This window comes from Camelus bactrianus, chromosome 34, assembly GCF_048773025.1.
Source record: "Camelus bactrianus isolate YW-2024 breed Bactrian camel chromosome 34, ASM4877302v1, whole genome shotgun sequence".
Lineage (NCBI taxonomy): Eukaryota > Metazoa > Chordata > Mammalia > Artiodactyla > Camelidae > Camelus > Camelus bactrianus.
Genome location: NC_133572.1, coordinates 17676123 through 17690877, shown reverse-complemented (window position 1 = coordinate 17690877; position 14755 = coordinate 17676123). Strand labels below are relative to the sequence as shown.

General features: G+C 38.3%; 1 protein-coding gene across 19 annotated transcripts in view; it reads right to left on the bottom strand.

Moving 5' to 3' along the window:
* Positions 1–14755, bottom strand: part of PPFIBP1 (PPFIA binding protein 1) — a 153590-nt gene that overhangs the window by 25412 nt on the left and 113423 nt on the right. For 12 of the 19 annotated variants that reach the window (XM_074357518.1, XM_074357516.1, XM_074357520.1 and 9 more), the window contains 7 exons: positions 13593–13724; positions 9428–9520; positions 9001–9093; positions 7494–7608; positions 5722–5754; positions 3951–4012; positions 862–937 (listed from right to left, as the gene is read on the bottom strand). In XM_074357518.1, coding sequence (XP_074213619.1) covers positions 862–937; positions 3951–4012; positions 5722–5754; positions 7494–7608; positions 9001–9093; positions 9428–9520; positions 13593–13724 — 604 coding nt within the window. The remainder of the gene's footprint in view (positions 1–861; positions 938–3950; positions 4013–5721; positions 5755–7493; positions 7609–9000; positions 9094–9427; positions 9521–13592; positions 13725–14755) is intronic. The other 7 variants (XM_074357514.1, XM_074357525.1, XM_045510358.2 and 4 more) reach the window with 3 other exon arrangements.

Sequence of the window (14755 nt, the reverse complement as noted above, 5' to 3'; positions counted from 1 at the left end):
CAACTGGCCCATGGGCAGATAGAACAATAATAAATACAACAAAATGTGTACTATCTTTACTTAGATGTTTTACAGGTTGTTTTTTTTTTTAAACACTTTCAAAGCTAGAAACAATCCCCCTCAACTATTCCAATGTTCATTCTCTAGGCTTCTCCCCATTGGTAAATGGAACCATCATCTGCTAGTTGCTTTAGTCAGAAACGCTGGCCTTTCTTGATTCTTTCCTCTTCTTCACTCTCCTAATTCATCAGACTATTGGGTTGATTCTAACACCAAAATATATTTCCAACCAGTACCATCACATCTTCCCACTTGGAACACTGCAAGAGTCTCCTGACTGGCTTCCCCTCCTCCCAACACTGCTGCGACAGGTCCAGCAGTTCATAGCCCCGCTGGGGTCCATTGGTCACAAAGACCATGTCGCTCACTTGTTAGGACTCAAACTTTTCACCTTGTGTGACCAGGTCGCTGCTCACCTCCATTAACTCATCTCATCTCATGCACCCTCTGCTCACTACCTTCCAGTCACCCTCGTCTCCTTTTGAGTCTTAAACACACCAAAGTCTTTTTCCTCCCGAGGCTCTTGCGCATGCGGTTGGTCCCTCTCTCTAGAATGCCATCCAATCAACTCCTTGGAGAACCTTCTCCCTGAGCAACCAATCAACAGTATACTCATCAGCCTACACACTTCCTGGCAGAGAACAGATGCCTACTAATATGGTTGAACGAATGAATAGGTTATCTGAATTTGAAGTAATGGATATACTTCATGGAAGAAATTGAGGCCAAATATAAAAGTTCTTAGGCCACTTAAAATCCAGGAAAGCAGGAAAGCCATTAGGACCATGCTACATTTTTTACCTTGGGCCAGTACTGCTGTATCTTGCATTTTCTTGTACCTGTTCAGGCACTGTCGAAGGTCTTCTATTTTCCGATCCTATTAATGAAATAAAATTATCATCTTCAATATTATGATTTTAAAACAATAAAAGTAACTGTGACACAAAGAATAAGCAGACGTGAATTATTTACATTATTCAAGGAATATTTCTAAACTTTAGTAAAACTGGTAATGTCTAGAGTATTTTTCCTACGTACATCAGAGAGATAGAAAAAGTACCTCTAAATTTAGAGATTCTATCCTTCAGCTGCCATCTTTAAAAAACAAAAACAAAACAAGGTAATAAGATACAAAACAAAGAAAAACAACCCAAGAAATAATTCAACATTAATTACTCTCCTCCCTTATATAAATCAGAGCTTGAAAGAAAGATCTACTGTTATCTTTATCGGCCGGCAATAATCATCACCTGGCTTTTTCCTTCTCAAAACGCTCCACCAGAGTTGCTTCAATAAGTCATCAATGACCTTCTCTTTACTAAAAACAAAAGACACTTTTCATCTTCTTTTTTTCCAATTTGACCTTCAGGTGGCATTTCACTGACTCCATTCTTTCCTTCTCTCTCTTTTCTCTGTTTTGATTTTTTTAATCCCTTGACCAGATAAATATTCTATTTACATAACCCCTACCACCTCCCAACCCAGAATATAAAATGTTAGAAAATTCAAGGTTTTGTCCTTTACCTTCTTCTCTTTTCCCATGCCCTCAGTGTGGTAGATTAGCTCCCTAGCTCCCCCAACATGGATTTTGGGCTTGGCCATGTGACTGGCTTTGGCCATTGATATATCAGCCAACGTGGTTCACAGCAAAGGCTTGAAAAGTATTTGCACATTGGGACTTGCCCTCTCTCGCTGCTCTCGGGAACCCTGGGGCCACTATGCGAAGAGGCATAGGCTAGTCTACCAGAGGGGGAGACCATTTAGAGGAGAGACAGCCCATCTGGGGCCAACCTAGACCAGTCTGTCAACCACCTGACATGTGAGTTACACCACGCTAAACCATCCATCCCCATCCCAGCCACTGGCTAACAGCAGAGATCAGCAAAGCCAGCCCAGACTAGAACAGTCGAGCCAACCTACAGAAGTATGAAAAATAATAAATGTGATTATCATGGAGCAAAAGCTAACTGATATGTCACCTACAGTTTTGTCTCCAGATCTATAATTCTACATTATTCCTAAAATTTAGATTCATTTCTATAAGAATCCAACTTTCATGAGAAATCTCCTTTTCATGTCCGGTGAACACACCAAATTCAGTATCTAAAATGAAGCTCCCAGGACGTGAGCCTCTGTTTGGATTCCCTTAACTCTTTTATAGGTGCCATCATTCACCATGCTGCCCAAACCGGCAAAGATTCTCCCAAATCCCAAAGATTCTAAAACCTTGTCAATCTATGAATTGTTCTATATTCCCTTCCCTTCTTACCACTTCACTGCCATCGCCGTATTTCAACCCCTGGACTATTTTAACAGCATCTTAACTGTTCTGTCTTCATTCTCTCTTGCCCGCTCTTGCTTCCATTCTGCCACCAGAGCTAGCGTTCTAAAATGGCAACTTAATTATGTCACCGTCCAAGGTCTCTGAGCTGAGACCCTGAGTCATTAAACCATTAGCCTCACCTCACACACCCATGCCCTCCACCTGCATCTCATGCTCCAGAACTTTCCCAGCAGGCACTGGCTGTTTCAAGCGTTGGTTTTGAGACATGTTTTTGCTCAGGGATCCTTTGCCCAGATTCCTTCATTTTCCTGATGAATGACTCTTGCTCTCCCTTGGAATTTGCCCAAATACATCCTCTTTGAAGGCTTCTTGGAACCACCAAGAAGTCACGCCACTCTTGGTGCTCCTACAGAAAAGTCTGAGCACCTAGTAAGCCCTCACTCAACATTGGGAGTTTTGCTTTTATTTTTCCTTATTGAGGGAGAGAAATGGAAACAAAATGAATTTCAGTGATTTTTTTTTTTCAAATTAAATGTATATGGGCAGCTTGGTAATGACTTTCCTTTTTATTTGACATGGGAAAGGCTAGCAAAAAGAAACCTATATATGGGTGGGTGGGTAGGAGAATGTATTTCTATGGAATAAAGAACAAAGAGAATGAAGGCAAACATAAATAAATAGATAAATGAACAGAGTGAAACAGAGTAGGCAAGAATTAAGAGAAAGAAACTTATGATGAGCGGAAAAGATCAAGACAGAGATCTTGGGTATTTTCTTGGGTTTTACTTCCTTGAAGTTACTCTTTCCTTGGGGAAGCGTCTCCTCGTTCTATTTACTCAGAGACACGAGAGGAGAGTGGTTCTGATGATCGGAGTTGAACCTGACCGTTGTTGCCTGCTGGATACGTGGCTGGTCAGGGAAGTCATGAAGAAATGCATTTCCTTAGTCAGGTCACTGCATCCCTGCTCTGAGCAGGTTGAAGTAAGGAGAAGCAACAGCTAGAGGAAAAGCACTCCCAAAGACCTTGGCATTGGACCAGTGTAGCGAAAACAAAACCCAGCGCCATCTTTGATTTCACGGTGCCTGTGCCCGGTTTCTGCTATCTCACCACTCAGGAGAGCAGAGTCAGCCCCACATGCAAAAGAGGCCAGGAGCGTGAACGAAATAACATGCTCACAGAGAAGAAAATCAACATGATCATGAAGCTAAAGTTGCCACGGCTCCCTCCTCCAGCATTCCTGCAGTAGCCCAGAATTTCCAGGGACCACAGGAAGGATGTATCATGGACTGTAGTCTTTCTCTCATTTGTCAGTTGAACATAGAGAGCTGATCTGACAGCCTGAACATTTTCTAAATTCAAGGTGGTGGGGGGGGGTGGGATTCTCAGGGGAGTCAGTGCCACTGGTCTCCATCCTTGTGCACGACAGGAATACATCCGCGACCCCCGGGAGCAGGCGCTCTTGGGCAGGAAGGGAGAATGCTTGCCCCTTAATGTCAGAAGTGTTTAGGGGTTCTTTCAAACAGGGATTATCTGGAGAAAATGCATGAAATGACCCAAATGATGTTATGACACATCCACATCAATGCTTAAATTTCATCTAGATACCTTTTCTTCATTTGCTGCCATCAAAGACTCCACAGCTTTTTTCATTTTTTGTACTTCAATATCTGAAAACATCACAACATCAAATCAGAAGTCAGTTTAGTTCACACACACGATAAGGACAAGAATGGAAACGTTTGAAGGTAAAGATGTTCATCATTTATTCTCTTTGTTTCTAAAGGCACATGTACCATTCATTTTTCTAATTTAGGGGATACCTGAGGAATGAACACCTCCTCTCTCACCTCAACAGTCATCATTCCAGAAAGAGAAAAACTACCCTCCCTCAGAGGAGGAACAAAACCCCCATGAGACCACCGCATGTGAAATTTCAGCACCTCAACTGTAAAAGCATGGCGTTTTCAAAAAAGAAACCCATGAAGCAGGTGAAAGCAGTGAACGGTGTATCTCTAACAAAAGCAGAGGAAATGATGTTCAGTTATAACCAAGATGGAGACACGGATGGTCAGAGCCTGATGGAACGTGAGGTTTACGTGAGTGTCATGCTAAGCTGCTGGCTGTCGGCTCCATACGGAGGGAGAATGAGTAACACTTTGCTTCATCTATAAACTTCATTTCCAGGACCACTGTACAACATAAAGGCCCAAGCAAGCTGACTGGGATTCTCCTTAAAATTTGATCATTTAAATACAAAACCATGTTAAGCATGTTACTGTAATAATAATAATAATAATAATAATAATAATAATAATAATAATAATAATAATAATAATAATAATAATAATAATAATAATAATACCACCAAATATTTTAAACATGGAAAGTGAATCTAAAATGAAAATCACAAATTTAAAAAATTGAAAGAGAGAAAAAAATTCAGCTCAAGTTGTCTGCTTTTAAGAAAAAAAAAAAACTACTGCAGGTAAACTTTAAAATGGTACATCAGGAGGAGGGTGTAGCTCAAGCAGCAGAGCGCGAGCTTAGCATGCATGAGTTCCTGGGTTCAATCCCCAGTATCTCCTCTAAAAATACATCAACCTCATTACCTCCCCCTCCTGCCAAAATAAAATAATTAAATAATACGATAATAAATTTTAAAAATATAAAAAATAAAACGTTAGAATTAAAAAAATAAAATAAAATGGTACATCATTCAGCAGTGATGTAACACTTTCAATTAAGCTATACTCTACAGGAACTGCTTTTCTTTCTTTCTTTTTTTTTTCTTTTTAAGACAAATTCCCTTAAGAACTCAATGGTCTGGAGGAAAGAGCCCGCTAAGGCTTTATTTTCACACTGCACTAAATAATCCAGGCTCTGTTAGTCGGCCTGGGCACAATTTCTTTTGTTAGCACAAGAGGGCATGTTTGCAGAAGCCCCTAATATAGATGTCAGCGAAAAAGTGGGTTACAAAACATTGGAAAGCAAAAGGAAGCTCAAAACGGTCTTCAGCTATGGTAAACCTCAAACACAGCAGGTTTCCATAGGCGTATAAACGTTATTTTCTCCTCTGACCCCCCGTATCTCCCGGAGAAAGCTTCCTCCCCTCCATCACTCTGGGTGCCCCTGCTGAATCCTACAGAGCAAAAGGCCTGAATCAGATAACAACCTACAAAACAGCCTTTTACTCCTTGTTTCTGCTGTTTGTTTGTTTACCGTCTAGTTTTGTCCTCTCAGAAGAAATGGGCAGCTTATTGATGAAGCAACTTTCCATCTTTGGTGAGAGGGATGTTTTAAAAACACATGCAAAGAACAGCCCAAGTAGTACTTTTGGTGAATGTAGAGGCTGATGGAAATACACCAGAAACCTTACTTTTGTCTTTGAGCTTCTTTTTAAAATTTTCATCTGTGCAGGAAAACCCATCAGATTGGAAGTTAGCACACATTACAACAATAAGTAATATAAGTAAATAAGTAAATAGCGCTACTATTTAGTCTCTTTTTACCTAAAATAAAGAGACCCAACCTCATACCGACTGAATATTAAGTGCTGTTTTATGACTTTGGGATTGGTTCTACAATACAATATGCTCTCTGTGAGGTTAGAAAGAGATGCAATTAATCAGAAGACCTAAATTGGAGTTATGTCTCTGTTATTTCATTTTTCTGAACCTTGGTTTTCTCGTGTTCACACTGGGCTTTTGGAGCACAAGTGCTTCTTACACTAACAGTGATGAAAAACCAGCTGGTGATGCACTGGTTGTTTTTTTTTTTTTTTACATTTCCATTACAGGCCAATATATGGCCTTGGGAACGGGATGACGACACTGTTTAGGTCACATTTATCTCACTGCTCAAGTGCAACAACACTGAAATGCTCTATCTCCTGTTCAATGAGGTGAGTCCGCTGATCACACAGTTAGATGTTATGTCAACATCAGATTCCATGAAGTTTCTGAACACTTGCCCTCAGTACCTGTATTCATCTGGCTGTGTCCTGCCAACAAGCACTTCACAGACCAGAGCTAGTCCTCAGATCTGACTCTGGGTGGCATTACACAAACACGTCCTTTAGCCTACAAGTCCTAAAATTCCATTTTTTTCCCCTTAAAAATCCTGAAAGCATGAGCTGCTTGTTAATGTCCTTTACGAACATGCATTCTACAAATGCCAGAACAGAAGGGGATAAAAGCCCCTTCCCTCAATGTTTGATGAATTGAGTTTTTGGACAGAGAGGCAATTGTGACCCTGCAGCCAGGGTATTCTACGGCCAAGAAGACTTCAGAAGTAACCCAACCCAAGTCCCTCACTGTACAGACAATAATGTTACCAGTGTTCACCTAATAGATAAAAAATGTACCAAAGCTATACCAACTGGAATTTGCTCTGTTTTGCATAAGTCAGAAGTTGCTTCTGCCACATCACTTGTAATAACAAAGGAAGGTTAAATCTGACTTAGTGTTGTCAGATGTTCCAGGCATTTATACTTCCAAATCTAATTCAAAAAACACATTACATTCAAGTTATTTTCTATCAGGTATAACCAACACTATTAGAAATTATCGTCCATATAATATCCAGGATAAACCTCCATTTATGATTTTTAAAAAAATAAATTCATACAGTTTTCCCCAAACCAGAATTAACTTATTTTGCTTTCTAGAAGGTTGAGGGCTCACTGAGTGAGAAGAAATGTTTATTAATTCTCCAGGGATACAGAGCCTTCCCTCTCTCTTCTCAAAAAGGCAGGCAAGGTTCTGACATGTCTTACTTTATGTTGTCTCAGGTTCAGTTCAGAGGGAAATAATCTTGGGACATAGTTCTGGTACCTTTTAATTCTTTTTAACACTCTCTTGGGTTGCAGTTTGGACAGGAACTCTCTCCTGATGGGACTTTACCATACAGTAACCTAAAATAAACACCCAGGAGGCACAGAGGTGCCCTTCTCCAGCTGCTGAAGAGGGAGTTCATAGATGTCCAGGGACAGCACAGAGCCTCAGAGGAGTCCCTGGGGCCCAGGGCCCAGTGGCTTCTGCTCCTCTTCTCTCTCTTTGATGCTAATATTACATATTATCCAATGTCAGTTTCTTTTATAGACCTTGGACGATTTTAATAAAATAGCAGACGTCAAATTTATAGTCTTACCTCGATCAAGAATTTCAATCCCTTCCCCTTTCATCTTGCAAACCAGTTTTTCTTGTAGCCTTTTTACTTCAGATTCCTTCTCTTCCAGCTGTTCTTTCAGCAACGCCAGTTCCTCCTATAGATGATAAATTCATTTAAAAGGAGTAGATTAGGGACTAAAAGAGAATACTCAAAGAGTCTGTTAACTCTTCAGTCAATAATTAGTTTTTGTGAATGAAACAAAAAGCTACAAGAACTGAGACGCAAATGTCAGAAATCAGACAGTGGCGATGATAAGCAGGAAGCGAGACGACTAATGAAAGTCCACGTTACAATAACTGAGGTATAATTATTTCATGTTCCTTCGTGACCAAGTTAAAAATAAATCTTTTAAAGTGTAATTAGGACTAGGGGAGCCCTAAGGTTTAAATCTTATGTTAAATAAAAAATCTGACCAAGTTAATCAAGGAAGATAATCCACTTAGAAGCTTAGTGTCATAAAAGCAAAACAAAATGCAGATTGGAAACTATATTTTAAGACTTGCTTGATATTTATTCAGCATTTCAAGGTGGCACTCATGTTCCCTGGACAGGACGGAGCTTAATTAGTGGGGAAGACAGCAGGTGGTGAACAACTTTTGCCAAATCATGGGACTAAATAATTCATCCTCATCACTAAGGTAAAAGAACAGAGTCTCCTACAACAATGGAAAAAAAATTTAGAAAACAGATTTTAGGTCTTTTTTTTTTTTTTTAACTACACAGCTATTTAAGACCCCAAGCCCAACATTCTATTTACTAATGTCTGTTTCAGTTTCATCTTGGTAAAGAATTAGCTTTGGCAAATTTCAGTTTTGCTGGCAGTATTTAACACAGAAAAGAAATCTGTACAGTGCTAATTCAGTGCACTTTTATTTTTACTAACACATTTTATGTTCAGTCTCTAAAGATATGTATTATGCTTAGTATTATGAGAAAACGTAGCTCTCCAATGGAGCTAAGACGTTAGTTGAACAGCTTTTACCTATACTAGGAATGGGTAACAAATATGAGAGATTTTCAGCAGCTCTGGCAAGAAATGCTGCCCTGTTCTCACTGTGCTTCTTCTAAGCAGTGATTCCTATTCACTGCCACCACCGTTAACTGCTCTACACATTTACCTTCAAGAACGTCCCGAAGGAAGAAAACAGTGTCTCTCTCTTATTGATACCAAACAGAGTTCTTGCACGGGTGAACTTTGGTTATTTTATCATGCTTGGATCTCAGTCTAAAAGAGTGAGATTTAAATGATAAACTAACACTTTCATGTTACCTGTTTGTTGTTTTTCACCCTTTCACATGTTTCTGAAAACACTATTAGGGGTCACATGGTCCCTTTAATCAGCTTTGAACATATTTTCAAAAAACAGGTGATACACACACACACACACAAAATGAATGCACACGCCACTAAAAACACCATCACAGCAAAACGACACAAGCCAGAAAGCCACAGGCCATGGACCCCATTACCCAAGGTCTACTACACCTTCAGGGACTCCCACTTTTGTTCCATCCGCTGCTTTTCATACTGCATCTGACCCACCTTGATTTTCATGCTAGAAAGTTTGGCCATTAAAGACTGGCAGAGAGACAGAGGAGTGAAAGAAAACTACAGATAGAAAAAGACAAGCTAAGTAACCAAGAAAACAGTTATCAGTTTGTAAAGGAGGTTAGGCAATCAAGAGAAATGACATAGGTTACGTTCTATCAGATTAGTGACACCCTGATTTTTATTCAGAATAGCAGTGCTTAAATTCAAGACGGTCTCCAGCTTGGGGAAAAACTTCACTCACTTGTACAATATATTCTTCTGTATCATGTACTAAGCAGAAAATGTATTTTATTTATATTATTAATCATAGAGAAGCAGTGGAGCCATTTGTTTGAAAATTTCTGCCATTGAGAAAACTTACTTTGGTAGATTTCAGCTTTTTTTCATACTGAAGTCTTTCACTGTCCATTTCACTGACTCTTAACCTCAGATCATTGATTTCCTGCATTAGGCCCTGTCCAGAAGAAACAAAGAGATACATTGGGAGAGCCAAACACACTCATGTACACCAAAACAGCAGCTTGCAAATCTTGAGTCAATAGCTCCTGGATTAAAGTTGCACAAATTAGATCAGACAAATGGAAATGGATGTGTCTCCTTGGAAACCAAAGCTTCTTTCCATTTAAAACACTGCTTTAAATTCCCGATGCCTCTGCCTTAAAGTGATGGGATTATAAAAACTAAAGGTCACTGTCGTTTTAATTAAGAAAGGTAGATAATCACCTACTATTGATCAAATATTTTTAGACTAAACAAAATCACTATATAAACAAACCGGGGAAATTTTCTTTAGTAAATCCATTTATTTTTAGAGCCTTTTTAGTGCTATATGGATAATTGTAAAAATATTTTCGTAATCTCCTCATTTGTCTATAAAAATATAGATTGTTCATCACCCCAGTGTGGGAGCATGGAATGAAATTTAAATGCTTTAAGCCAAGGGTTCTCAACTTGAGTGTGGATGAAGGCCCTGCTATTTGCAAATATATTCAGTATCATAAAATAATTTTCTATTTGGAAAATAAAAAAGAAAGCAACCCTAATGTTTTCATAATACATAATGTTACTACTTCCCACTTTAAAAAAAACTAGTATTTTGTAAAATTTGTTCTGCGCAATAGTGACCTATTTTTGTCCAGCGTCCAGAGAGTAGGAAAAGGTAATCAGAATGCTAAACAATACCAACTCTTTCAAAAGAAGGGCTCAAATACTCTGTGAAACCTTTTCCCCCACAAGCCCCGAAGGTCCCAGCAATGGTTAATGTGTTTTTATTCCTCACTTTTCAAGACATCTATTCCTGAGTCACAAATTCTTAGACAAAAGAATAGAATTATACAAAAAACCCATTAAAAACAAATGGATTAATGCTATCAGAAATAAAACTTTGCTAAGGAGGTTTTATTCTAAACTCCTAAGTGTCAGGATTCAACCTCACAAAGGCCAGGAGAAAGGGATGCTGTAGTGAAACACACTTCCCAGAAAACCCACAGGCTTTTAAATTGTGGTTTCTTGTAAAACAAGGAAAAGTGCTACCTAGCATTATTATATAATAATTACTTATAAATATTAATTATAATAACTATTATTAATACAATGTTTCAATAAGACGTCTATTTTCTCCTTTTATGAATGAGGTAAGTAACTGTTTGACATCATTTAATAACTTTAGTTGTGATTCCTTACCAACAAGTTCAAGGTTGCCAAGAGGGCGGGGGGTGGGAAGGGACAGACTGGGGTTTCAAAATGTAGAATAGATAAGGTTATACTGTGTAGCACAGGGAAATATATACAAGATCTTGTGGTAGCTCACAGCGAAAAAAAAAATGTGACAATGAATATATGTATGTTCATGTATAACTGAAAAATTGTGCTCTATACTGGAATTTGACACAACATTGTAAAATGACTATTACTCAATAAAAAAAAAAAAGTTCAAAATTCAAGTTCAAGGGAAAAGTTTCTCCCATTTATTTATCTCCCGTTTATTATCCATCCTTGTGTGTGTTCTTAGTAATCTTTCTTCATCAATTTGGTCTTTCTTATATATATTTCCTACTTTCTTATTGTTAAGAAACAGCTTTGAATTCCTATTTGGATTACTCTATTTTACCACTTCCTTTAGAAATAGTGGCAATTTGCAAAGAAGAAGAAACAATAGAAGAAAATAGAATTATAAATTGGTGTCATTTTCCTATTTAAAAAAAATATCCAGTTATTCTTTGTGGCAACACTACAAATACGAACGTAAATTTATAATCTGAAAAAAGCCCTATCTTCTTATGACAACTCAAGTTGGAAAGTCTAGAAGTGGCTCCTTAATATGAAACTTCTAAAAATGGAATACAAATTATTTCCAACTACTTTCTCATCACAAGTTCAGCACTTTTTAAAAAGAAAATCCCCGTTACCTTTCCCTTTTCCCTTTCAGAGTATGCTTCAGGGCTCCACAGAAACTCAGTTTCTGACACCTGTGCTCTCACCAGAAGGGGGCACTGTTGATCAATGCTAACCACCCATCAGCAACTCCTGGGACAGGTAAGCCCTCAGTCTTTCAAGGTTTCAAGACTTTCACCCCCATCTGTTAGAAGTGACTTTACTTCTTCCCCACTCCAATGTTTTCTTAGAAATTAATCTCCAAATAATCTACAGTTCTGAGACAAAGTTAAAGAATTCTGGATTTATGAAACAGCCAGAGAAACATTTCAATTAAGGGGGAAAAATAGGAAAATGAGCATATTCAATTTTAATTTTTTTTAGTTTTAATTTTGAAGAATACTTTAATTCTTTTCACTTATAACAGAGTTTATCAAATATCCTACAATCTCTGAGTATGTGCATATTTTATTTTACCAATGGTATTGAGTATTTATTAGAAAATTATCAGGGATTGAGTTTACTACAAGTTGGATGACAAGATCACCTTGAATATGACTGAGTGGATGCACAAGTGAAGCAAGGAAGCACCAAAAAAAGGTTTTACAAAAATGCAGATAAACTTGAGAGATGTATATACTGCTCTGGGGTCTTATAAAAAAAAAAAATCATAAAACATCGACTTCAATTTAGTCCCAGCGTTTGGTTAACATCTCGTATCCAAATTAACCACAATTGTGCAGGTTACGGCTGTTCCTAAACTTTGTGTATTTAATGTAGAAGGCCACCTCTTGATCCCCTAAAACTGTAAACTTCTTTTCCGACACCAGCGTTAGCTCCACAGCCATGTTAACCATCTGATGGCCGAGTTCTACCGCTGTGTTATACAGCAACTGTGGAGTCAGGGAAAGACAGAAAGGGAAAAGAGGAAATATCCAATCCGATTTTTTAAAGAAAGTACAAGAGCAAGAATTTTAAAAAATACTAGGTAACTTTCTAAGTTTTATTTTAAGAGCCCCAGTCTCAATCAAATGAGAAACATGCTTATACAGGTCACTGACAGAGACCTTCAAGATTAAAACACGAACCAGGTTGGGGATTTCCTTTTTGCTGCTGAGGAAGCAACACATATACCAAGACTTTCCATTAATAGTTACATCTTTGACAGAACATTTAATTTGAAAAACAGTGATGCAGAAAACATTATTAAATTCAGCTCTATGAAGGACTTCAACATAATGGACAAGAAATGTATCTCACATCACGATGGCATGTAGTTGGCATAAAATAAATATTTGGAATAAATCTAGTATGACGCCTCTCCACATCCCAGTCAAGGAAAGAAAAAAAGAAAAAAGAAGAGATGGCCCTAGGGGAAAAAAAAATCCTGCAGCTCTTTGTATTTCTTTTCAAATGAATCGATTTCCTATGGATATGCTCTGTATCCCCACCAACACCACAAAAAGCAATGAACAAACTAGAAAACCTGGATTAACAATAAAATCAGTCGAACAAACAAGAAAGCATGTTTAGCCAGGAAAATGGGTACTTCAGGTTGAATTTCACAAAAGGATAGTGGGCTGTATTTAACTGGGGTGATTTACATGTGGAATAGACCAAAAGTAGAAGGCCAAATTAAATGACCTCTAAAAACCTGTGATTTTAATATTATACAACAAAAGCATGTTCTCTACACATGGTTTAAAATCCACCTATTATATAGTAAATAAGCAGTATGCCAAAATAAGAACTACTAGTAAAGTCATGCACTTAAACCCATTTATTTCCACAACGAAGAAATCAGTATGGATGAACAGATGGACAGATGGACAGATGGATGCATGGATGGCTAGACAGACGGACAGAAGCTCCAAAATGTCCTAAAGTCAAAAGTACTTCTAAAGGCTAATGAAAGGATTAACATTTCATATCTGACGTCTCAAAATAAAAATTGCCATTAACGTTTAGTGATTAAAAAGTCAACGTAATTAAAGTTTATCCTTAAAAAGCAGCATGGATAATGAGGGCATATAGTAATTAACTGCCATCCTTCCACACGTCCAGGGAATTTCAGCTTGCTCTAGGAACGTGTGTGAGATAAATACGTACGTATATATGAACATGTGGATAAAGAGAGAAAGGGTATCACTTACCTCTGTGTCTCTGAACCTATCTTCATAATCCAATCTGTCCTTCTCTACAGCCGTCAGTTTTAACTTCAAGTTAGATATTTCAGCCATCAGATCCAACTTCTGAGTTTCTAAGGATGTCCTACTCAGAAGCTCCTATTAGAATTTAAGAGAGACATTCAAAAGTTGTTTTTATTATAAACAGCTACACATGGATGTGTCTCACTTACTTTCTGTTTGCGGTGGGGGGCGGGGTAATTAGGTTTTATTTATTTATTTTTAGAGGAGGTGCCGGGGATTGAACCCAGCACCTTGTGTGTGCTGAGCACGCGCTCTACCACTTGAGCTACACCCTCCCCCCCACTGGATGTGTCTCACTTACGACTTACAAAGCAGTAACTATTAAGCACAGGATGTGCAGACAAACTACCAAATAGATACACGGGGGGAAAAAATGATTTGCTTTAGATAACCTTCAACCCAGCTGAACTAATGCTCAAGAAACAGCTCACGTCTGCTTACTGGGGAGACACAGATGGATCCTCACATATATAAACCTTATATATTCTTAAGCCTGATGAGAACGCGGAGGATGACATTATGTTTGCCATGTGCCAGGCACTGTTCCTACACGTACTAAGTGGTTCAGTCCTCAGAACAACTTTATGAGACAAACTCACAAGGATAATGCGGGAATTATTACCCTTATTCAACAGACGAGGAAACTAAGGAACCCAAAGGCTAAGAACTTGCACAACAGAGCAAGGAAATGGCAAAGCAGGGACTCAAGCTAAACAGTCTCGCTCCAGTGTGTAGTCTATGCTGTATTCTAGGTCCTCTTGTGGATGAGAATCCTATGTGCTGCCTACGTATATAACACATTTTTTTCCAATAAAGGTCATATAAGGCACTTAACTTTTTTCTCAATCATAAAATATACACTTATGGCTGGAAATCAGGAAACCATATCAGAGCATAAAGAAGAAAATTTAAATTATCTACAAGCCTACTCATATTTTACTCTAGACTCTAAATGCAATGAGCACTTTCTGTTGTGTTTTGAGACCCGCTACTCTAGATTCCGGCTTAACATATGCCAGTTTAAGTGAATCACGAAATTTACCACAGCATCGGAGCAAACACAACATACAAACGCAGCATCTCTCACAGCCAAGCAGGAGGAGCCC